The 26612-nt window shown below is 34.5% G+C and overlaps 1 protein-coding gene across 1 annotated transcript in view; it reads left to right on the top strand.

The window, feature by feature from the left end:
• The window catches only part of SUGT1 (SGT1 homolog, MIS12 kinetochore complex assembly cochaperone), a 49418-nt gene that overhangs the window by 12498 nt on the left and 10308 nt on the right, over positions 1–26612 (top strand). Inside the window, exons 7-12 of the mRNA XM_028526513.2 lie at positions 4336–4352; positions 6254–6288; positions 8124–8220; positions 8964–9071; positions 17069–17159; positions 20381–20562. Of these exons, the coding sequence (XP_028382314.1) occupies positions 4336–4352; positions 6254–6288; positions 8124–8220; positions 8964–9071; positions 17069–17159; positions 20381–20562 (530 nt within the window). The remainder of the gene's footprint in view (positions 1–4335; positions 4353–6253; positions 6289–8123; positions 8221–8963; positions 9072–17068; positions 17160–20380; positions 20563–26612) is intronic.

Raw genomic sequence — 26612 nt, 5'->3', positions numbered from 1 at the left:
TCCATGGGCTATACATATAAGTTATTTCGCTTCTCCATTTCCTGTATTACTCTTAATCTCCCCTGTCTATTTTGTACCTACTGTTTATGCTTCTTATTCCCTGTACATTTTCCTCCATTGTCCTCCTTCCCGCTGCTAACCCTCTATGTGATCTCCATTTCTGTGATTCTTTTCCTGTTCTAGTTGTTTAGTTCATTTTTGTGTTTGTTTTTTTAGGTTCAGTTGTTGATATTTGTGAGTTGACATTTTACTGTTTGTATTTTTTATCTTAGATAAATCCTTTTAACATTTCACATCATAAGGGCTTGGTAATGATGAACTCCTTTAACTTGACCTTCTCTGGGAAGTACTTTATCTGCCCTTCCATTCTAAATGATAGCTTTGCTGGATAGAGTAGTCTTGGATGTAGGTCCTTGCCTTTCAAGACTTGGAATACTTCTTGCCAGCCCCTTCTTGCCTGCACGGTTTCTTTGGAGAAATCAGCTGATAGTCTTAATGGTACTCCTTTGTAGATAACTCTCCTTTTCTGTTGCTTTTAAGATTCTCTCCTTATCTTTAATCTTGGGTAATGTAATTATGATGTGCCTTTGTGTGCTTCCTTGGGTCCAACTTCTTTGGGACTCTCTGAGCTTTCTGGACTTCCAGGAAGTCTATTTCCTTTGCCAGATTGGGGAAGTTCTCCTTAATTATGTTTTCAAATAAGTTTTCAATTTTTTGCTGTTTCTCTTCCTGTACCCCTATGGCTCGTATGTTGGAACATTTAAAGTTGTCCTGGAGGTTCCTAAGCCTCTCCTTGTTTTTTTGAATTCTTGTTTCTTCATTCTGTTCTAGATGAATATTTACTTCTTCCTTCTGCTCCAAATCATTGATTTGAGTCCTGGTTTCCTCCCCTTCACTGTTGGTTCCCTGTATATTTTTCTTTATTTCACTTTGCATAGCCTCGCTGCTGCTTCTATTTTGTGACAACATTCAATCATTTCTGTGAACGTCCTGGTTACCAGTGTTTTAAACTCTGCGTTTGATAGGTTGGCTGTCTCTTTTTTCTGGAGTTTGGACCTGCTCTTTCACTTGGGCCATATTTCTTTGTCTTGGCGCACCAGTCTATATAAATGTTTTTTGACTCCTTCGTTGTCAGACTTCCATACAGTTCGATTTTCTGGCAGATCTGGTTGTTTTTGTTTTTGTTTTTGTTTTTTAAAATTTTTTTTTATTTTATTTGTTTATTTTTAGAGGGGAAGGGAGGGAGATAGACAGAGAGAGAGAGAAAAACATCAATGTGGGGTTGCTGGGGGTTATGGCCTTCAACCCAGGCATGTACCCTGGCTGGGAATCGAACCTGGGACACTTTGGTTCCCAGTCCGCGCTCAATCCACTGAGCTACGCCAGCCAGGGCTGTTGTTTTTGTTTTTAAATTTGTTGTTGGCCTTCTTTGTGTGAGGAAGCAAAGTATATCTACCTATGCTTCCATCTTGGCTAGAAGTTCAGATTTTTTAAATCATTTAAAAATGTTTTAAAATTACAGTTGACATACATTTTTAGTTTTACTGTACCCTCATGATAGGTATATATAACTTACTAAATGATCATCTTCATAAATCTTGCACTAATCTGACACCATACATAGTTATCAGAATATTATTGACTCTATTCTTGTACTGTATTTATATCACCATGATTCTTCTGTAGCTACTAATTTGTACTTTTTAATCCTGTCACCTTTTCCAACCATTTCTCCCAACCACCCTTCAATCTGGGAACCATCAAAATGTTGTCTATATATGAATTTGTTTCTGTTCTCATTGTTTCTTAAATATATTTTTTAAGATTGAGTTGTTGATGGATATGTATTTATTGCCATTTTATTGTTCAGAAGTTTAATATTTTTTTTCCTTTTTGAAGACCTTTTAACATTTCATATAATACTGGCTTGATGGTGATGAACTCCTTTAGCTTTTTCTTGTCTGGGAAGCTCTTTATTTGCCCTTCACTTCTAAATTGATAGCTTTCCTGGATAGAGTGATCTTGGTTGTAGGTCCTTGTTTTTCATCACTTTGAATATTTCTTGCCAGTCCATTTTAGTCTGCAAGATTTCTGTTGAGAAATCAGTTAACAGTCTTATGTGAGCTCCCTTGTAGGTAATTAATTGCTTTTCTCTTGCTGCTTTTAAGATTGTTCCTCTTTAACCTTTTGCATTATAATTATGATGTGTCTTGGTGTGGGCCTCTTGTGGTTCATCTTGTTTGGGACTCTCTGCTTTCTGGACTTGTGTGTCTATTTCTTTTACCAAGTTTGGGAAGTTTTCTGTCATTATTTCCTCAAATAGGCTTTCAGTTTCTTCCTTTTTCTCTTCTTTCACCACCTACATGATTCAAAAGTTGGTATGCTTGAAGTTGTTCCAGAGGATCCTTACACTATCCTTATTTTTTTGGATTCTTTTTTCTTTTTGCTGTTCTGATTGGGTGTTTTCTGTTTCCTTTCCTCCATATCTTTGTTTTGATTCTCAGCTTCATCTGCTCTGTTGATTCTACACAATGTATTCTTTGTTTCAATTAGTATATATTTCATTTCTGACTGGTTCTTTCTCCATTTTGTTTAGCTCTTTTTCTGAAGTTTTGTTTGGTTCTGTCATTTGGGACCTATTTTTTTTTTTTGCCTCCTCATTTAGCAGCCTCCCTGTGTTTGTTTCCATGTATTAGGTAGAGTTGTTATATCCACCAGGCTTGGTAAACTGGCCTGATATTGTACGTGTTCTGTAGGGTCCAGGGGCCTCCCCAATCACCCAAGCTGGGTACTTAAGGTAAGCCCCCTGTGTGGGCTCTGTACACCCTCCTCTTGTAATTGAACCTTGATTGCTATTGTCATATCAGTACTCCAGTCCAATCAGCTGCAAATCGATTACCAACCACCATGGAGGATCAGCTCTGCAGGAGCCCATTCCACAGAATAGGACTTAATTCAGCAGGGTTCTGGTTCCCACTTGGTCTGCTCCTCAGTGTGTCACTTGTGGAGGTGGTTAGGTGGTGGTGCTTTGACATAGTGTGAAGCTGTGCACTGGCTGCATTGGCTCTAGGGCCTCCCAGGAAGTAGAGGCCAAGGTCAGCCACTGCCTGTGTTCTTCTGGGGCCATCTGTCATGAGCAACAAAGCTGTGTACAGATGGCTGCTACTTATGCTTGGCTTGGACGTACCCAGGTAAGGCCAAGCTGTGAACCAAGGCCAGCTGCTGCTAGTTTGGGCCTGAGTCCACTAAGCAAGTGGTATAGGGCTTGCTGAGGCCAGATGCTGCTTGCTTGAGAGATTTTTGGAGAATGTGAAGCTAAGCCAAGAAAGGTCATTTGTATGGAAAACCCACTGGAACCAGCTTAGTTGGGCCCAACAGTTGGCTGGGGCAGAGCCTCAGGGAATCAGCAGGGCAGGGTAAACAGTATGAATCAGGTTTATGGAGTCTCAGATGTGTCACTTGCCTGCTGGCTCTGTGTGGGGAGGGCTCAGAAAAGATACTGTGGCCTCTGCTATCACTTTTGTCCAGGAGAAAGCTGCCCTCCAGCTCTCGCACTAATGCCAGATAATTCAGTTCCTCCCCATGGAGATGGTGGTGCCTTTTAAGCAAGGAGCTGGCCCAGCCCTGAAGCTCAGAGGGAGTAAATCTGTGTGTGGGACCCTTAAGAGGAACTTTCTGGGTCCCTAGAAGCCCTCTGTCTCCTTCAGCCTCAGTGCCTGCTGATTTTTACAGCCAGAAGTTATGGGGAATTCTCTTCTGGCACTGGAACCTTGGGCTGGGGGTCTAGTGTTTGGGACCTCTCACTCCTCAGGGGGGACCTCTGCAGCCGAGACACTCCTCTCGATTTTTATAGGCCACATGTGGGTGTGGCAGTAGCCCATTCCACATTTTCACCCCTCCTACCAGTCTTAGTGTGGGTTATTTAATTCCTTAGTTGTAGGACTTCCATGAAGCCACATTTCAGGTGGTTCTGAATTATGGTTGTTTTGTAGTTTAGTTGTAATTTTGATGTGATTATGGGAGCAGGTGAGTACTGTGTTTACCTGTGCTGCCATCTTGCCCAGAAATCTTCCAAATATATTCTGATTTTCACCTAGTTTGTTATTTTGAAAGGCAAATTGGGATGAATTTGTTTTGTGGTGGTATTGCTGGTAAGTAATTACTAAGGAATTTGAAGTGGCTCCAGGTGCAAAATGTAAACACTTTTTAAAACTTGGAATGTATGGGGAATTGGTTTGCTTAATCAGTATGTGTGTGCCAGAGAAATCACGTATACAGCTTTGCCTATAAATGTACTGTTAACTGAAAATATTTCCTTTTTTCGTTTTTTACTAGAGTCACAATCCAATGTGGTAAGTCCAAAGTTTTTATCCTTCATGTTTTTACTTAATTACGTTATTACCATGCGTATTTGAGATGGGACTCAGAATGATCTTTTAGTTAAATATTAAGCAATACCATTTAAATACTTGTTCCATTAGTAACTGAAATAACATTGATGAAATAAGTATAGAAGTTTATAGTCATGAAAGTTATAGGGTTCTTTCAGTGCATTTTTAGTATGGTCAGGATGATTGTTTTGTCTGCTGAAAAGCATCACTGTTAGGCTGAACAGTTGCTACCTTGAAGTACTTGCAGGGCTGCTTGTGATACGTTAAAACACAAATATTAAAATTTGGATATGTTTATCTGTCTAACTTAGTTTTATGTTGTTGTTTTGGACAGAAACATTTTCCAGTTTTTTCATTATTGAAAATTGTGGAGAGGAAAACTGTTCAATTTTTGTTTCAATCAATTTAGGTTTATAGATAAGACACATGGTTAAATTATGACCATTGGTTTTTAGCAGTGATCCTCTATGTATTTAGTCAGGAAATAAAATGACAAGAGGTCAGGAGGTATGCATATAGTCCTAAGTCTCTAAAGGGGCAGTTACTTAACCTTTTTGAGTCTTTCTTTTTTTAAATCTCTAATGGAAGATATGCATTTCTGTCATCTAGAATTACATTGTGATGTTGAGCACATCACTTAATTCTCTGAGCTTTCTTCATGTGGGTACTGGGCCTGATAGAGCTAATCTGCTTCACCATGTTGTGAGCATCAGGTCAGTTATGTGCAGATGCAGCGATGAGGGTTTTGAATATCACCAAAAGTGAGGCTTAGCTGGCTATCCATATATCTCCAGGTTTGTTCTATTCCTAGGGATGAGTTGGGGAATGGATTGGAGGAGGTGTTTAAAAATTGGCTTCCTTTACCTGTTAGTGTTTTTGTCCATGTCTTACCAATATTTGTGTTTAAAAATTGGCTTCCTTTACCTGTTAGTGTTTTTGTCCATGTCTTAACAATATTTGGAACTAGACTTGAAAACAACACAATGGCATTTGAATAACACAAATAGCTATTTAGACCCAGTGCATGTTGTCACTGTTGTAGTTTAATCTAGTTTTATTTTGGTGCCCAGATGAACTGAAATAATCTGTTCTAGGTAGTACTTCCACTTGATATAGTCTAGATTCAGGTGTTTCAATAGTTAACACTGGAGACTAAATCTGAGATCCATTCAGCTTTCTCAAGTGATTTTACTTTCTTCCTCCAAACCCCCTCTCTTCCCTTTTTATTTAGAGACAATTTAGAGGACAGGTGTAACCCTGGACAAGTTCTTTAAATTTACTAGTTTTAACTGGCACACATGTAATTTAGGAAGGTATGGATTGGTCAAGATTCACTTTGTTTCTTGATAAGCAATGTAGAACGTTTGTTGGGGAGAGGCCGTAAATGGAGCAAGGTGTTACCAGGAAGGCACTATGTATATGTTGCTTTGTATGTTCCAGAGCAGAGTTTGTTGCCTGAAGGTTATACAGTATTATAAAAATTGGTTTTTAAATGTTGCTATTTTCAGTTTAGAGAGTTACTCAAGTCTTGAAATTGGACGTTTTATATATAACATTTTTCAGTCATACGTTTAGAAAATTTTGTTTTTATGCTGTTTTTTATTTTAAAAGAATTTATTTTGAAATTGAAACTCATAAAATTGAAACTCAGCATTATAAAATGCTGAATATTCTAAATTTTTGTGAAGCCTAGTATTCTTTAAAAGTTACCATGCTTTTTCTTTGAAGGAAGTTTTTATGTAGGCGGCTATTCCATATCAAAGTTAACTATAGTACTGGGTAAATAAATAATACATACATTTTGATATACAGTTGCTAAGCTAATTTGTAAAAACCTTTCCCTTTCAACTTGCCAAAATCAGTCTGTATCCCAGAGGACTCTTCAGTCAAAAATCAAGTAAGTGTTTCTTTTTCATATAATACTGTATGATAAATATGTCTGAAGGAAAAAGAAAGAACTATATTTTTAATAGTAAGCAAGTCCTTACTCTGTGATTTTAAGTGTTTCTTAGTTTTAAAAAATAGTATTTTAACCCAGAAAAACTATTTTTTTAAAAAAAGATTTTATTTATTCTTAGAGAGAAGTAAAGGGAGGGAGGAAAGGAGAGAAACATTGTTTGGTTGATTCCTGCAAGTGCACCCCTGGCATGGAACTGACCCGCAACCTAGGCATGTGCCCTGACCAGGAATGGAACCAGTGACCTTATGGTTTGTGGGACAATATTCAACCAACTGAGTTACACTGGTCAGGGCCAGAAAAACTAATTATAAAAGGCTGTTTACTTATGAGTATTAGTATTTATATTTAAGGTTTTAAATTCAGATCATTTCTCTGCTTTAAACTTGTTCCACCTGGTTTCATGTTATGTCACCTTTCCATGTATTAAGAAGAAATTCTTCCTATTAAGTTATTAATAGACAGGTAAGTGAGTTAGTAGTAAGCTTGATAGAATTGTAACTTTACCTGTCTTTTATGTTTGGAGTAAATTTTTTATGACTTGAAAATAACTGTTGCTGAGGGCTGCAATTATAATAACGAATAAACATCTCACAAGTATTTGAATTTATTTTAAATTATTTATTAGCCATGTGTACAACTTGTAATCTTAGGACTATAACAGAAACAAGGCATTGATTTGGAGCTTTGCATCCTCACTGAATTTCAGAGGAAAACTCTGAGACTCCTAAACTTCATTGCTGTAATCAAGGTGCATCTTAATTACCAAAAATGGCTTGGAAATGTTGAAACAAAGTAATTTCTTCATGTTCTTCCTGGGAAGGTTGACTGTAACTCTCCAAGTACCAAGTATACAAGGAACTTTGATTAGCTTGGTGGCAGTAGCAGAGGCAGAACACATAACATCAAATAAGTATGGTTTTTGGAGCATAAACTAGTCCAACATTGATTTAATAAATATACTGTATACCAGGCACTGTGCTTAGTCTTGGGAAAGTGATAGTGACGTGATAGAGAAATAATAGCTTTGCCCTCATGGTGTTTAAAAAGTCTAGTTTAATTTATTAGAAAGTGAGGATTCTTTCATTTTTAGAACTCTCAGGGTGAAAGATACTCAAAATCTCTAAGCACACTAGTTTTCCCACATACCTTGAGATTGAAGGAAGATACTGTATTTAATTTGTGCCTAGCAGAATGAGTTAAAGTTTAAATTATTTTAATTTTAGCTTATTTGCTTCTGCTCCCTGTGCTCAGGGCTGTTTGTTTCCAGCTTTAGTTAAGAGATCTTAAGAGTGTGGAGTCAAGCTGACCTGGCTCCATGAACTGACTGACTGCTTCACCCTTGTGAGCTTACATGTATTCATCTGTTAAAAAGGCACAGATGTGCTTCACTTAGTGTTAGATTGAAATGAGAGTGTCAGATCTAGTGATGATGTAAAATATCTGTTAGCCATTTAAAATGCATTTCTTTCAACATAAGCTTAAGCACAACAGAATTAGAGATACAACTGAGAACCCAAAAAATCATTTAAGTATTTCAGTCCAGTGGAAAGGTTTGGGGCATCATCCCCTTTACTGTTCTCCTCTGCCTGTACAGATCATAGGAAATTAATTAGTTATATAAAATTACTTGTGAATCAACAGCTGCTTCGCTATTTTGTTCCTCAAGGTGGAGCTCTTGTTTATCAGATTATAGTTTTTATCTTGACAAAACATAAGCAACACCTTTAAGAAAAGGAGAATTTCTGTTTCAAGTTTTTTTTCTTTTTTAATAGGTATGACTGGTATCAAACTGAATCTCAAGTAATCGTAACACTTATGATCAAGAATGTACAGAAGAATGATGTAAATGTGGAATTTTCAGAAAAAGAGGTCATTAGTCTTTGAACAGTTTTTTTATGTTGAGATTAAATACTTTTATTTGCAAATAGAGTGTATTGCAATATAATCTATAGCAGTTTATCAGATATGTCATTTCATCCTGAGATAATGTGGAAAATGCTGATGGAAATCTGAAGGATTGTTTTTCAATTTGAATTATTTTAAGTTTGAGATAAGAGTATGTATACTGTAGGTTATAGCTAGATGTGCATTTTTTTCTTTACATTTGGAATTCAAAGTAGAACTTGGTTGACAAATATAAAAGATATTTGTAAGATATGATTTGTTTACATATATATGGTATACTTCATGAAGAAAGGTTTATATATTTATATGGTTTATACATCTTCAAATTTACTAACTATATTAAATAAATATGACTTAATATCTTAATTTCTTAGAATTTAGTGTAGCTTTATGACATATATTTAAGAGTTAGTGGTAGAAATAGATGTTTTGCATGTGAATACTTTTATGCTGTATCATTTTGCTCCTCTATCTTTGAGTAAACATTAACTGTATGTTTTAAAACATTATTTTCTGCTATTGTGTATATGAGAATCTGTGAAGGTCACCACATGAAAAAAAATGGATTATTTTGAGGTTCTTAAATCTGATACTTGCATATAAAGTGTTTAACCTGCAATGGTATTGAAGTTCTGTGATTGTATTTAAGTATTTTATCCTTCATTATATAAATTTATAAAATGTCCTGCTAATTTTGTGTTTATTAGTTGTCTGCTTTGGTGAAACTTCCTTCTGGAGAGGATTATAGTTTGAAACTGAGACTTCTTCATCCTATAGTACCAGAACAGAGCACATTTAAAGTACTTTCAACAAAGGTAAGACAGCTGAAAAGAATTGCCAGTAGTAATATTTTCAAAATATAGAAACATTGGTCAGTTAATCACCTATATGATTATAAGCTTATAGATTTTTCAGCTACATGTCTTTAAAATGATCGGGTAAATAACAATAAATTTTGAGTAACAATTTTCCCCTGCCAAAATAGATTGTAAAAATCCACTTAACCTCAGTGGTGTTTGTATTTTATTAAGATAGGTATAACACTTCTCAATAAAATTTTTCAAAACAGATACAATAAACAGCCTCCCTCTCAGATTTGATGCTGACAAATGGCTCTTCTCTTGAGCTTGTCAGTCTGACCTGTTTTGAAATACAAATACTTTTCTCACTCAACCTTATGCAGTTAAAAATGCAAACTACTATAAGGTTTAATCTGCTCTTTTGTTTTTTAGTTAAGCTGAATTTTAGGTTACTTTGATGTGGGGTATTAATGAATAGTTGAAATTATAGTTTGAGTGTATAATTCTTAGATTTCTTTATATTTTTAAAAACAAGTAAACTGCAATAGAATTAAAATTCAGAGAATATTTTACATAGTAATCAAAAGATCTAGATTGTAATATAATTTAATAGGAAAAAATAACTGAAAATAAAAAAATCTGACTGCATCTTGCTTGCCCTGTAAATTCATACTAGTCACAAAATGACTAGAGGACTAAATTTTCATCTATAAAAATGAGGGTTATGCACTAAATAAGCTCTGAATTTTTTTTATCTGTAAAATTGTGTGAAGGTGTATGATAGGTTAATGAAAATGAATGATGTAATAGATGTTTTTCATTACTACACCTTCTTTCTACATGTCCTGCAATATATTGTTAACTATTGAGTCTTAAGTTCTCAGAACATGTGAATTTCTCTATCATAGGGTAGACTGAAGGTCAGCCTATGTGTCATGAAGAGTGGTAACTGGGCCTGCAGAAAGAAGAGGGTTGGAACAGGAAGTGCAAAGAAAAGAGGCAGTGTTTTTTGTTTGTTTTATTTGCATCTAGTTAAAAATGATCTGTCCACTTGTTTGAAGATTTCAAAGTAGAAAGCTGTGTAATTATCAGGCGGAGAGAGGAAACAGCTGCTTGGACCATAGAAAGTGAAAAAAGGGATGAGTCTTACCAAGGTTTTAGTCTTACTGGCCCCATTCACATTGTGTAGAACTTATTGAATAAATATTGGATAAAGTAATCAAGCACAAAAACCTATAGCTAGACTCCTAAGTCTAGCTATAGGGAGACAGGTCAGAAAATTGAGTTTGGCATTTTTGTACATATTTCTTTCAAGAGGTTATCAATGCATGTTATTTTGAAGTAATTTAAAATCTGCATACAGATTTGTATGAATAGTGGTAAATGACTTAAAAATTTGTATTACTGAGCCACTTCATATATTGGTTTGGCCAAAAAGTTCATTTAGTTTTTTTACTATACTGTGGCACTAGTAGTGCTTAGTTGTCTTCAACTTCATTCGAAACAATTTTGTTAGATTGTATTGTGACAGCTGTCATATCAGCATACATTTAAAAAACTTACCAAAAGTGGTGAATTTTTGTGTAGCCATTTTGATAATTGAAGATGGAAGAAGATACACAATGTTTTCAGTGTATTATGCTTTATTTCAAGAAAGGTAAAAATGCAACTGAAACACAAAAAAAAGATTTATGCAGTGTATGGAGAAAGTGCTCTGACTGATAAAATGTTCAAAAGTGGTTTGCAGAGTGTTTTGGTGCTGTTGACATTTTGGCCAAATAATTTGTTGCTTGTGTGGCTGTCTTATGCATTGGGAGATGTTTAGGTCACTCCAGGCCTCTACCCACTAGAGGCCAATAGCAGGAGATAGCCAACATACTCAAAATGTCCAAATCAATGAAATTATTGATGAAAATGAAAAATGTGCCTTTTCTTTTGTGGAAAAAATAAAATTGACTTTTTGGCCAACCTAATACTTAGAAAGAATAGTATGTGTGGTAGATGCAGAGAGCAAATTGATTGATGGATGATAGGTGGAAGAGGGGTTCAGGGGATGGGTGGAAGTGGTGAAAGGGATTAAGTACAAATTGCTAGTTACAAAAATAATTACAGGGATATGAAGTTTATCATAGGAAATAATAGTAATATTGTAAATGCTGTCAGATGGGTACTAGACTTATAGGGGATTACTTCATAAATTATATAAAGGTCTCATCACTATGCTGTACTAATATATTGTATGTCAACTATAATTAAAAAAATAAATGAAAAAGAATAGTATATATGGTAAATACACAAGTTTGTGTGGATAAAGTTGAGGATGTAACTAAGTACTGTCTTCTCAGTTTTTTTTCTGTTTTGAGTCTTGTCAGTACTTGTTGATTCTGACCATTCCCTAACCCCTCTTACTTTGTTCCCAATTTGCTTTTTTCTTTTTTGCTCTTTTTCCCTGTCTTTAAATGCTATATAACTACTTTGCTTTCTTGTGTACTAATCTGATTATATATACATTTTGTTTCGCTTATACTTAGTAATTGTGTTTAGTCTTTTTAGGATAAGAAGTGTATCATATTTTTGTCTTTGTACATGCTCTAGTAGGGTTACCAGATAAAGTACAGGATGCCCAGTTAACATACACGCCCAATGATTTTTTTTAAAAATAAATAAAGTATGTTCCATTTGCTGAATTTGGCAACCCAAGCTCTGTGCATTGTATATAGTGGGTGCTCAGTAATTGTTCAGTGAATGAATTTAAACTGGATTCTGATGTTACACTATGAAGTTGGCAGATTATATGCATTTTTAGTTTTACAGCTGAAAAGAAACTGAGGTTCATGGACTTTAAATGCTTTCCCCAAGTTCACATGTTACTAAATTGTTCAGTCTGTCTCAGGAGGAATGCTTGTACTTCTATAAACCTAGTGCTTCTTTGTTCAGGTTTTTTCTAAGTTTTGAATTAAACAATAAAGATTCTAAGGATATGTTAGCCCTGGCTGGCGTAGCTCAGTGGGTTGAGCTTGGGCTGTGAACCAAAGTGTCGCAGGTTCGATTCCCAGTCAGGGTACATACCTGGGTTGCAGGCCATGACCCCCAGCAACTGCACATTGATGTCTCTCTCTCTCTCTCTCTCCCTCCCTCCCTTCCCTCTCTAAAAATAAATAAGTAAAATTAGAAAAGAAGATTCTAAGGCTATATTCTGAAGGATGATTTTTTTTCTTGTCCTAATCCAAAGCAATATGTATTGTTAGACTACCAACTTTTAAGCTGTACGGTATATTCTCATTTAAAGTCATTGATAGGTAGTGACTTTAAGTGAAACAAGGCCTGATGAAACCAGTTTTAGTATAGGCTGATTGATAAAATGATACAAACAAGTTAAGTTCCTATGACATCTTACCAACTTTATAACGAAATGATGTTGAACAAGATGATATAATTCAAAAACCTGTCATACTTAGTTATATCTAAGGAAAATGAAAGTTTGAGTCCTTTTTCTCACAGCAGAGGGAGACAGTGTTAAAATATTGAAAATAAAATCTTTCTCTGGGTTACCAGGAGTTAAGTGATGACACCAAGGGAAGAGTAGTGAAAGTAATTTGCTTTTCATATGCGTTCAGATACCTTGAATCCTTTATGTGAATTGAGAAAAGGATGCATTTTGCTCAGAGGAATTTGCTTAAAATGAGAGATTGTGTAAATACCGTGGTTTTAAAGGGTTATTTTTTTTCTTTCATGAATTCTGTTATTTTGTTCCCCACCTTTGAGGTTGAGCGAATGTTGCATATTCATGTATAACCATTGGTTAAGTATTATTAATTCAAGTGAAACATTAATATAATTTGCAAAGAAAATTAGAAGAACTAGGACCCTTAAATTAATGAAACAGCACTTCTTAACTAAATATTTTACAGTGTGATATTTAATGTTTTTCCAAGTCAGAATTCATATTTTTCCAGTATCTCTTATAGTTGTTTTTGCCGAATACCAGCTTTCATATCTGCCTGTTAATTCATTTTATTTATTAAGAAACTGCAGTGTTCTTTTGTTCTGTCTTGTTAATTTCATGACAGTATTCTCTGGTCACAATCACAGGATTATAACTTCAACAGACAGGTATGAAATATTCATTTTAAAGATTAATACTCATTACCTCTAAAAAAATTAGAATTCTCAGAATCTTTTGGAGTAAACATGCCCTTGTGGAAATGTTCTTGTATTCCTATTTTAGTCAAAGTAATTTTTCTGTATTACATCAGTACAAAATGTGAAGGCTTTTAACTGGAACCATGGGAAATGAAAATGTGTTTCTTTAATTAGAGACAAATAACTCCCTTCTTAACGCATTAAAATTAGAGAAGTTTTAGAGTGGTTTTTTTTCTTAATATTCATAGAAGAATTTCAGTGATGGTGTCTCGGGATGCTGCTGCTTTTTTGAACACAGATGTGGGGGTTTGGGGTTGTTCTGTCTTTTTGATACTGTGGTGTGGTAATAGTGAGCTTTTTAAAAAAATAACTGATTAGTTGCTGATATTTACAAAATACAGATCTTGGAATGTATTCTTGCCACCTTTTCTATTAATGTATATTTATATATTTTTAAATGAAAAGAGTTTTACTATACTATCTGTAGCTGTCTTTTTAAACTTAGTCATACATTAACATTACTTGGACTAAAATAGGAGTACAAGACACTTGTTCGTGCCTTTAAATATTCTATTGTAAAGTATTTTATTGTATACATTTACTGGTCATTATTTAGCCAGTCCCATATTGTTTGGCCTGTGGAGAAGGTAATAGGTATGACTGCCATGTATTATCCTGTGCAATAATCACAGTTATTGCATAGTGTAGGTATTTTTGTCACCTGTTTACAGGTATGGAAACTGTAAATGTTAAAGAACTTACTCAGATTTTTAGAGTAGTTATAATGATGATAAAGAGATTGATGGAGCATTCAGTTATTTGCCAGAGTTCTGTCTTCTTTTTATATGTGGTCTCAATTAAATCCTGTAAGAACCCTGAGTGAAATAGACACTATTAATTTCATTTTATAGGAGAAACAGGCTTAGCAAAATTAGTTACTTGCTCAAGGTCATATATCTAGTAAGTTTCACCTATTTGTGACTCTTATAAATACACAACTGGGTATTGTCTTGTTCTCAGTCTCTGCTTATTTTTGAGGAAATAAGTAAAACTTCTAACAGTAAAAGACACTTTTGGCAAGTTATCGAGTCTCTTGGCTTCCTCATCTCTAAAATACGGATGGTACTCTTTTATAGGGTTGTTCTGTTGAGTGAGATGGTATGTGAAGCACTTTGTACACAGGTTATATAACAAGTGCTCAGTAAATACTATTGCTGTTATTTATCCCAATTAGATTTTTATTCAGGTTATAAAAGCAGTAAATGTTATAGAAAATTTGGAAAAATATAAAGAAGCTGAGAAAGTAATCACCCAGTCTTACTACTGATGAAATTTTGACATATTTCATTCCAGATAACTACATTTCCCAATACTTAGGTCTGTCACTACACATTTTTCATTCATGGGAATTGTCTCTTCTGATTGATTTAAGAAGAATAGAGGCTGTGACCTTATGTACCAACATAGTGCCTGGCTCAAAGTAGGCCCTCAGTAAATATTTGAATTGAGCTATAAGAGCTTTGGAGAAGACTTTTGCAGTTTCTCTTCATTCATTACCATCTGTTGCATTTTAAAAAATGATTATAAAATGATTTGAGTATAAAAGTAAAGAGGCTAGATGTGTACACCAGCCTCAGAAAGACTGAGATACTTTGTTATTGGACAAAGGGGTTTGATACACCAATTATATGTACGAAGACCTGAGTAAGAAAATGTTGGGAAAATTGCATTCTGGATATTATATTGTTATTAAGGGGAACAGTTATTTTGTAACTATAGTCTTGAAACAGGTAGTTCTCAAAAGCTTGCTGGAGAAGAATAGTTTACCAGTAAATAGCTTTCTAGTGTCTGGGTAAGACCCCTTCACTGTCAAATGTGTGGCATTAAGTGGGAGCTTTATGTAGCATTTATTAAGAAGGGGATGTCTGGATGCCAAGAACCCGATAAGTATAATGGCTTCTCTTCAAGTCTGAAGTTCCTTTCACTGGAAAAAATTTAACACTGCTGTGCAAAGGAGACCTTAGAGGTGGGGGTTAGCACACATAATATTGAAAACTGACAATCCAGCACAGTAGGAATTCTTATTAGTAACCTGTGCATACTGCTTTGGGAAATTATGCATTGAAAGCCTTCCCTGTTCATATAAGAGCAACATTCAAGCAAAATGCCAAAGTTTTAAGTTAACTTTTAAATTATTTTTGACTTAAATGAAAATAGAATGGCTTATTGATGGTTGTAGTAAAGATATCTGAAATTGAACTGGTGGTTTCTAGAAGTCTTTGCCAGAATAAAGACTACACTTCATTGTTAAAGCATCAGAAGTGAAGTAGATATAAATAGGAATTCTTAGAAAATTAGTGTATCCCTACCCCTTTTTACCTTTTCAGAAAAGCTGCTTGAAATGGTTTTATTTTGTGCAGCTATTTTAATAAATGGATTAAATATAATTTCAAGTTCAGGTCAGTGTATATCATTTGAAACAGATTGTTACAAAGAGTTTTGACTTTAGCTTTATAAAGGCATCTTTGTTCATACTACACAATTATTCAGGTTATAATGGCTTTCAGTAGGTGTCGGTGCCAGAGTATGCTGCTCTTCAGGTATAACAAGGAACTTTTTATAGATAGTAAGTGCTTAGCATGGGAACATGAGGTGTGGATATAGGGTGCCCTGTGGTGGAGGTTAGTTAAGGATAGTGTTTCTGTATACCCTGCTTGTTATACAAGTGTTTTGTTAAGATATTTTAAAGTACTAATTTTAAGGATTCTCTCACTAAATGTAGATTGTAGAAAGACTGACAGTAATTGCTAATTTAAAGTAAAAGATGCTTTTAGAATGCTGTTAACATTTTAACAAGTGATCTTAGTTTAGCATTCAGAAGCTGTTCAGTCCGCCTTACACCTTTTATTTCCATCTGTATTTTTCATTTCTCTAACGTAAATCCTGGACTTGAGGCAAATTAGTGTCCCCTACTCCCTGATGCACACTGTGCCCTTTCATACCTCATGACTCGTTTTAGGCTATTCCTTTTGTTTCTGGAGACCTACCCTGTCTGCCATAGCTGATGCTCATTCCTCTCCCAGCTCTTTACAGGTACCCTGAAACCTTACCTATTCACATCTAGGTGTGATGTCTCCTGAGCTTTTAGAACATTTATTTGCCTCTTGAATAACTTTGAAGTGTATCATATAACCTCCAAATGGTTAAGGACATGTCTTGACTATTTAAAAAATTCCCCACATCCCTTGCTCATAATGAGTGTTTAATAACTATTGAACAAATGATTGTGGAAATACTGGTGTTGATTGTATTATTTTTTTATACAGTGCAATGAGTTTATTTTAAAACAGGTTAAATATATGCAAATTCAGTAATTTGTTTAGGATCAGGTTTCTTGGTGGGGCACTGTTGCCCTTTTGGGCTGCATAATTGTTCTGGGGGTTTGTCTTGTACGGTTTAGGGTGTTTAGTAGCACCACCTAGCCTCTCCTCACTAGATGGCAGTAGCACCCCTCATCCCCACCCCAGTTGTGTGACCACCAGCAAGTGTCTCCATACAAAAGTGTCTTCATATGATGCCAAATGTCATTTGGGGATCATTATCACTCCTGGTTGAAAACACTGCTTTAGAAGGAAAAAAGCAAAAGGATTTTAAGACTCTTCATAATTATAGTTTATAATGTGTATGTGTTTGAAGGGCTTTTAAGTAAAAATAAATGTTTCAAAAGTCTTAAAATTTAATCTTGTATAATCTAAGGAAGCTCCCAAGGACACTATTAATTGTTATAAAACTTTGATGACTTGAGAAAATTGCGTTTTTTTGTGTCTGTTTTACATTAAATAATGGATTTTGTTTGGTGTTTCCTCCAGATTGAAATTAAAATGAAAAAACCAGAGGCTGTGAGATGGGAAAAGCTAGAGGGGCAAGGAGATGTGCCTAAGCCAAAACAGTTCATTGCAGGTTTGTTTTCTGGCCTTGATGAGCTTTAAATTCAAATTATGTTACATAGTTGAAATTACATAGTAATGAGCATTCTTTCTGTTTTCATATTTATGTTCCCAGTACAAGATACATCCAGTATAATAGGTTGCTCTGTAATGAATACAAATTAGCATTTCTTTTGAAGGTTCTGACTTAAACTCTTAAGAGTACAAATGAATGGCAGCAAAAGCCTGGAGGGGATTAGAATTGTTTACCTTGTGACATCAGTTGAGGGTTGTTTGGTTTTTTGTGTTGGCCTTTCCTATTGCTGCTTTTTGGGTATTAAGTGGATTAGTGGTTTACTGATACGTATCCACCTCTTCCTTCTCCCTTCTTATTTATTCCCTTCTTTTCTGATACTGTCAACTCTTACTTCCTAGAATTTCAGGGCTCCCCTAAGTATCTGTTCATTTCACTATGTTGTTAATACAGAGGTGTAAGCAAACAAGTAATGAATGCCTAAGCAAAGCCTAGGATGAGAGTAGAAAACTAGGGTTGATATGTTTAAACCTTTAAGGGACAGACTACTTTATGTTGAAGTCAATACTAAGCATATGCAATAGGCAGGTATTTTTCTAATGGCATAATTAACCTGTAGGACACTCTTAGAATTGTAACCTAAGACTGTTTTACGGCAATGTCTTTAAACAAATGAATGGAGAGAAATATCTTTGATTAGAGTTAATGCTTTGATTTGATTATTGAAATGACGTAACACTATGTTCCACCTACTTGCAGATTTTTCACTGCTTTCTTCTATAACAAAAAACGCATTTCCTTATGGCATCTTTTAGGAACCCCGAGTTAGCTAACAGATTATTCATTTTTACTGTTTTTATTTTGACTTAATTTTAGATTCTCATAGAAGTTGCAGAAAGAGTTCCCATGTACCCTTTACCTAGTTTCCCTTCATGATAATATTATAACTAAGCTATGGAATAATTGTCAAAACCAGGAAACCAACACCAACACATGATTTTTAAGAATGAAATTTTGAATTGGATAATTAAGAATGAAGTTTCATGTTGGTATTTAAGCTATTTAATTTAATTAAGGTTCTTCCTGTTTTATATGAAAGTCATGGTAAAGATGTTATGTACTTCTATTGGGGCTGACTCCCAGAGATTTTTGGGCTGAGGTTTATGTATAGCTCAAAGCATTTGTTAAAAGAAACACTTTAAATGTGAGATCTCATTTAATTCTAAGAACAGCCCAGTATAGTAGGCAGCCTAGTATTGTTCCTCCTGTTTTATGAGCTCAGGAAGGTTAAGCAACTTGCTTAAAATCACCTAGTATTTTTTATTGTCTAGGGCTAAACACAGGTCTTCAGAGTCTGGGCCTGATTCTTCTGTTAATCTATTTTTTTTCTTTTTTGCTCTGTGTTGCTCCATTTTCTTTCTAACAGTGGAAAGTCTCTGCTGACATGAGTATCTTTGCAGTTATTTGATATCATAATGAATGAGCAAATAAATTAGGTTACTCATCTTGGTAATTCATCTACTATCTGTAGGTGTTAAAATTTTTCTGGGATCAACTATAAAGGATTTTTTAGTTTTGCAAACTTTTTCTAAACTCAGTGCTTTGCATATTCATAAAGCTGCTATTCCTCCTGTCCTATTATATTTTTGTAAGGAATTAGTACGCTTATCAGATTCCTGTGTGCTGCAAGCTGCAGACTGCAGATAAGAGCACATTGCTTAATGTATCTGGGCAGTGGAGATTAGAACCTGTGCTCCCATCCTTTTGGGGAGTCTGCATTAGGATTAATTAACCCATGTTTCCTAGGCTCTTAATTTTCACAGCAATTTTTAAAAAATTTCCTTTGGCTACTAGTGATAATGTACAGAGATAGAGGAAATTACTATTAGAGGAAGGGTCGGTAGGATTTGGGAAATAATACATTTGCCCTGAGTAAAACCATGTGGTTCATGTGGTTTTGTTTTGAGGTGAGGGTGGGGAGGGAGAAAGTTGGTTTATAAATGAAGAAAATGTTTGGAAAAACAGAAGGAACAATTAGTAGTTTCTCAACTATTTTGAGGAAGGAGATATTGAAGAACGTTTAGATTAGCATTAATGTGTCTTAAAATATGATAGTGAATCTTTGAATCAGGTTTTTTTGAAGCTCTGTAGTAGCTGTGTTGCCCAATATAGTAACTGCTAGCCTTATGTGCCTATTGAGCATTTGAAATAAGACTAGCCTGGATTGAGATGTACTATAAGTGTAAAATACATTTAATTTTTCTTCATATTGAAATGATACTATTTTGAATATATATTAGGTTAAATGAAATGTTATTAAAGTATATTTCACCTGATTCTAGTGAGGTGGGCTACTAGAAATTTCAAAATTATGTATGTGGCCCGCATTGTGGTTTACATTATATTTCCATTGGTCAATGAATAGAACTGCTCTTATACCTACTAGGTAGCTTAGTTACTTTTAACTTGTTTGTGTGCCAAGATCTTGTTTCTTTGGTCTTTGGGGCAGCCTTGACAGTGCCCTGAGTCCCTAGGCTGGTAGTCTGTCTGAGTGTGAGCAGTCTCCATTTATTTGCTATGTGTGCATGCTGTGGGCATTTATTATATTTTAGGTTACCCTATGTAATTTTGTTCAACATTCAGGAATTCCTTATTACCTCCTGTTGAAGTAATCTAATATTTTTAATATGGAGAGAGAATATAAAGCCTTAATTTACTGCAGAATGGCACGGATAATTATTTATATTTTCAGTTTATTTCTACTCTGAAAGTTATATAAGTACCTCAGAAAACGTCATATTTTTAGCATTAAAATCTTGTTTATAAGAAAAATTTCTTCATGAAGCAACTTTTTAAAAACATTAATTTTAGAATTATTTGTACCGTCTTTGCAACTTTTCTGTAAATATAAAAGTTTCTGTATACTTCTCACTGAGTTTCCCCTGTTAACATAAGAAATCTGTTTTTAATCTAATTTTGCAAAATGTACCAAAAGTTTACACTTTATTGAGTTCAAAAGAAAGTCCTCGATTTTACATTATGTTGATTCAATTTTTAGAAGTGTAAATTTAGTTGCTGATGTGTATATCAGAAAGATACTTATTTCAAACATGAAATTCAATCACCTATTATTTGCTAAGGTGTTCTATAGCAAGGTCACAAAGTTTACATATTCTTGACATAATCAACATGTTGATTAATCATTTCTTTTTACTCCATAGATGTAAAGAACCTATATCCATCATCATCTCATTATACAAGAAATTGGGATAAATTGGTCGGAGAGATCAAAGAAGAAGAAAAGAATGAGAAGTTGGAGGGAGATGCAGCTTTAAACAAACTATTTCAGCAGATCTATTCAGATGGTTCTGATGAAGTGAAGCGTGCCATGAACAAATCATTTGTAAGAACATGAACTTTAAAAAAATACATCATGATAGTAAATTTCAGAAATTTTGAAAGGAGACCTTTTAGAATAAGCATTGTCTGAACATTTCTTCTTGCTCTAAACTTAGAGTAGTTATTGAAGTTGGACATTTGTGGAGGATATAAGAAACAAGGGGTTAATGCCAAATATTTTTTTATTATTGAGTTAAAACTGAAATGGCTTAAGCTATACCAAGGTTACAGTGGGTGGAACAGTTGTTTTCGTTGGATTTATCACAGTGGCTGAATGAGCTTTCATTGTTTACCTTCTGTCATGTATGGTCTCAATATCAGAGATAAAGAACACAAAGGGAAACTTCCAGAAAGGTGTTTGGCAAGTAAGGTTCACATTAATTATTCATTAGTTTGTTAATAATTTCTCTAATGATTGATAAAATTCAGGCTATTTGCCAGAACATCATAAATGCTGTCTAAATTTGGCCTTAAGTTCTGAGATCTTCTGACAAGTCATCACTATAGAACTATGAAGATTATTTTGCTTGAAAATGAAATCTGATTTTTACCAGTGGGTCTGAAAATATTACTTTCTTAAGGCATTTATATTTACAGTAGAAAGTTAAAATTGACATTTGATGATTGTCATTTGATGATTAATATTTAGTTAATCAGTGTATCGAAGGTTTAGATATTCCATATAAGTTACCATGTGGTAATTGGTCATGACTGTGCTTTTCACTGTTGATTTAAAAAGACTTTGTTTTAATTTAATCTTTATTTTGAGATCGTTGTAGATTCACATGCAGTTGTAAGAAATGAGGGAGATTCCTTGATTCCTTTATAATTTGCCCCTATGGAAGCATTTTACAAAACTGTAGTAACAGTATTACAACCATGATACTGACACAAGATGCAGAACATTGCTTTTGCCACAGGATCCCTCCTTGTCATTTTACAGCTGTACCCATGTCCTTGTCACTCTTATCCTTCCTTAACCCTTGGCAACCACTAATCTGGCAAATCATTGTCAGGTGTGTAGTTTGCAAATATTTTCACAGGCTGCATAGCATGTCTTATTATTTCTTTAATGTACTTTTGCAGATCCAGAGTATTTAATTTTGATGAAGATTAATTTATCAGTTTTCTATGGATTGTGCTTTAAGCGTCAAGTCTAAAACTCTTGTAGTCCTGGATCTCAAAGATTTTTCTAACATTTTTTTTCTTTTAATAAAAGCTTTGTGTTTTTACTTACTACATTTAAGTCCATGATCCATTTTGTTTTTCCATAAAGTGTGAGACATATGTTGAGGGGTTTTATTTGTATTAGCTTATGTATGTTCAGTTGCTGCATTTGTTGAAAAGATTGTCCTTATTTTAAAAATTTAATCTCTATTGTATTTTTTTTTCCATTACCATTTAGTCCCCTTACACGTCCCTTTCTCCAGCAGTCGCCACACTGTTAGCCACATCTTTGAGGCGTTTTTCCTCAATTCCTCTATCCCCTGACCTCTACATCCTCATCTCACCTCAGCTGTCATCTGCCTCCATCTATGAGTGTATCCCCATTTCTCTTTATTCAGTTTGTTCATTAGATTCCACATATGAGTGAAATCATATAGTATTTGTCTTTCTCATACTGGCTTATTCACTAGCATAATGTTCCTAGGTGCATCATACTGTCTTCGAAATGAGGTAAAATTTTCTTCTTTTTACAAGCTGAGTAGTATTCCATTGAGTAAATGTCTCAGCTTGTTTTATCCATCCATCTGCTGATGGGCACTTGGATTGCTTCCTTATCTCACTGATGTAAATAACACTGCCAGTGAACATAAGGGTGCTTATGTTCTTTTGGATTAGTGTTTGGGTTCTTTGGATATCCTCCCAGAAGTGGAATTGCTGGTCATAGGCAGTTCCATTTTTTAATTTTTTCAAGAAAGTGCATATGGTTTCCATAGTGGGCTGCACCAATCTGCATTCCCACCAGCAGTGTAAAAGGGTTCCCCTTTCTCTACATCCTCACCAACACTTGTTGTTGATTTATTGATGATAGCCATTCTGACAGGTTTGAGATATATCTCATTGTGGTTTTATTTGCATTTCTCTGATCATGAGTGATGTTGAACATCTTTTCATGTGTCTGTTGTCCATTACTATGTCCTTGGAGAAGTGTCCTATGCATGCCCTTGTCCATTTTTTAAGTGGGTTGTTTGTTTTCTTGGTGGTGATATTGTAACTTCTTTATAAATGGTTGGATATTAACCCCTTATTGGATGTATCACTAAATATGTTCTCCCATTCTGTAGGTTTGTCTTTTTATTTTGTTGATGATTTCCTTTTTTGTGCAAAAACACTTTAGTTTGATGTAGTCTCGTTTATTTTTTTTTTCTCTTCAGTAGGGCTATATATCTGATAAAAATTGCTAAGGGCAATGTCCAAGATTTTGCTATGTTTTCTTCTAAGATTTCTATGGTTTCAGGCCTAACGCTTAAGTCTTTGATCCATTTTGAATTTATTCTTGTGTGTGGTGTAAGAAGGTCTAGTTTTATTCTTTTGCACATCTGTCCAGTGTTCCCAATGCTGTTTGAAGAAACTATCTTTAGCCCATTGCATGTGCTTGCTTCCTCTGTGGAATATTAATTGACCATAAGTTGTGGGTTTATTTCCGGGCTCTCTATTCGGATCCATTGATCTATGTGTCTGTTTTATGCCAGTACCATGCTGGGGTTTTTTTGTTGTTTGTTTTCAAGATTTAATTTATTTGTTTTTTAGAGAGAGGGGAAAAGAGGGAGAAAGAAAGAGAGAGAGATATCAATGTGTGGCTGCCTCTCACAAGCCCCATACTGGGGACCTGGCCCACAACCCAGGTGTGTGCCGTGACTGGGAAATCTAACTGGCAACCTTTGGTTTGCAGGCCAGCACTCAATCTCAGCACTGAGCAACACCGCCCAGTGCCGGTACCATGCTGTTTTGATTACTGTGGCCTTATAGTTTGATATTAGGCAGTGTGATTCTTCCAGCTTTGTTTTTCTCTCTCAGGGTCACTGTTGCTATGGAGGACCTTTTGTGGTTCCATAAAAGTTTTTGAAATACTTGCTTTAGTACTACGAAACATGTCATTGGAATCTTTATAGTAATTGCATTTAATCTGTAGATTGCTTTGGGTAGTATGGACATTTTAATGATGTTAATTCTTTCTATCCATTAACGTGGTATGTGCTTCCACTTGTATCTTCAATTTCTTTCTTCAGTGTCTTGTAATTTTCTGAGTACAGGTCTTACATCTTTGGTTAGGTTTTTTCCTAGGTATTGTTATTCTTTCTGTAGCAATTGTGAATGGGATTGTTTTCTTATTTCCCTTTGTGTTAATTCATTATTGGCATATAAAAATGCAGCTGATATCTGGATATTAATTTTGTATCCTGCTACTTTGCTGAATTGCTTTATTAGTTTTAATAATTTCTTGGAATCTTTGGGTTTCTCTATGTACAGTATCATGTCATCTACAAATAAAGACAGTTTTACTTCTTCCATTCCAACTTGAATGCATTTTATTTTTTCTTGTCTAACTGCTGTGGCTAGGACTTCAGTATGTATGTTGAACAAGAGAGTGAAAGCAGACATTCCTGTCTTGTTCCTGATCTTAAGGGACAGTTTTTGCTCATTGAGCTTGATGCTGGCAGTGGGTTTGTCATGTATGGCCTTTATTGTGTTTAGGTATGTTCTCTCTAATCCCACTTTGCTGAGAGTTTTTATCATAAATGGATGTTGGATTTATCAAATGCTTTTTTCTGCATCTATTGGTTTGATCATGTAATTTTATCCTTCATTTTGCTTATGTGATGAATCACATTTATTGATTAGCGAATAGTGTTCCAACCTTGCATTCCCAGAATAAATCCCACTTGATCGTGGTATATGATCTTTTTGATACATTACCTGTATTTGGTTTGCTAATATGTTGTTGAGGATTTTAGCATCTATGCTCATCAGGGATATTGCCTATAACTTTCTTTTTTTGTCATGTTTTCATCTGATTTTAGAATTAGATAATGCTGGACTTGTAAAATGAGTTTAGCCTTCCCTCCCCTTGAATTTTATGAAGTATCTTGAGAAGGAGAGGTGTTAGTTCTCAGAATGTTCGGTAAAATTCACCTGTGAAGGCATCTTATCCAGGGCTTTTTGTTTTTTGGGGAGTTTTTTGATTGTTGCTTCCACTTTCTAGGTATAATCTATTTAATAGAATCTTTGATTGTTCCTGAGTTCATTTGGAAAATTGTATGTTTTCTAGGAATTTATCCATTTTGTCCAGTTATGTAGTTTGTTAGCATGTGGTTGTTCCTAATATTTTCTTATAATTGTTTGTATTTGTTTGGTGTCAGTTTTTAGTTCTCCTTTTCTATTCTGATTTTATTTATTTGGTTCCTTTCTCTTTTTTTCTTGATGAGTCTGGTTAAAGGTTTGTCAATCTTGTTTATGTTTTCAAAGAACCCGCTCTTGGATTCATTGATCTTTTGTGTCTTTTTTTTAGACTCTATTTCATTTATTTCCACTCTGATCTTTATTATTTCCTTCCTTCTACTCACTTTGGGCTTTATTTGTTTTTCAGGTTCTTTTAAGTATAAAGTTAGATAATTTATTTGAGCTTTTTCTTGTTTTTTTTTGAGATAGCCCTGACTGAGATGCTATGAATTTTCCTCTTAGGATTGCTTTCCCAGTTTCCCACAAGTTTTGGATTATGTGTTCTTATTTTCATTTGTTTCAGAGTATCTTTTGATTTCTTCTTTGATCTCATTGTTGACCCATTTATTATTTAATACATGTTTTTTAGCTTCCATGTCTTGACTTGTTTTTTCATTGTCTTTCTTTTCATTGAATAACTTTTTACCTTTCTCAAAAGTCAGTTGAGCACTTTTGTGTGAGTCTGTTTTCTGGTACCCTGTTTCATTGGTCTACAGTTCTATCCCCTAACAAGGGGACACCACAGTCTTGATTACTGAAGTTATATAAATGTTGAAATTGGGCAGATTCATTCCTCCTATTTATTTTCAAAATTTTTTATCCTAGTTCCTTTGCCTTTGCATATACATTTTAGAGTATTTTGTCTATATATAACAAAATCATGTTGGGAATTGCATTGAGCTATATAAATTTGGAGAGATTGACATCTTTACTGTATTGATTTTTCTAACCTGTTTGTTTAGGTCTTTGAATCCTTAGATCAGCATTGTGCAATTTTTAGCATGTAAATTCTGTGCATGTTTTGCTAGATATACCTAAGTATTTAATTCTTTTTCTGAGTGATTATGAATGATTTATATGTTTAATATTGGTTTGCTGTTAATACCTAGAAATACAGTTGGTGTTTTTAAATGTTTATCTTATATTCTGTGAGTTTTTGAACTAACTGGTGTTAGGAGATTTTCTGGTAGATTCCTTGTGATTCAAAATAAATTCCTTCTATTTTCTACATCATATGTTCAAATATGGACAGTCCTTCTTTTTTTTCTTTCTGATATGTGTGCCTTTTATCTTATTTTATTGCTGTATTGAACTGGCTGGAACTTCTAGCACTGTATTGAATAAGAGAGGGTGAGAGTGGACATCCCCATCTTAAGGGAAAATCAGTCTTTCACCATTAAGTATGTTAGTTATAGGTATTTTGTAGATGCTCAGTCAAGTTAAAGTTCTTGCTCTCTTCATATTTTTTTACTGAGATTTTTATCATGAGTGTCTGTTGACTTAATGGAATGCTTTGTCTGCATTGATCAATATAATTATGTGATTTTTCTTCATTAGCCTGTTTTACAGTGGTGACTTATAATAAATATGATTGATTTCTACTGTTGAACCAACCTTGCATCCCTGGAATAACCCACTTTTATATAGGTAAAAGTTGCCTATATTCATGAGGCATATTTGTCAATAGTATTTTTTTTTTTTTGTACTCTGTCTGGTTTTTTGTGTCAGGGTAATACTAAGTTTATAAAAGAAATTGAGAAGTGCTTCATATTCTGTTTTTGGAAGACTTGTGTAGAATTGGAGGTATTTTTCCTTTAAACATTCTTTAAA

Source organism: Phyllostomus discolor, chromosome 11 (assembly GCF_004126475.2).
Source record: "Phyllostomus discolor isolate MPI-MPIP mPhyDis1 chromosome 11, mPhyDis1.pri.v3, whole genome shotgun sequence".
In the NCBI taxonomy this organism is placed as follows: Eukaryota; Metazoa; Chordata; class Mammalia; order Chiroptera; family Phyllostomidae; genus Phyllostomus; species Phyllostomus discolor.
The sequence above is the reverse complement of the archived record's forward strand: the minus strand, read 5'-3'. Positions and strand labels throughout refer to the sequence as shown.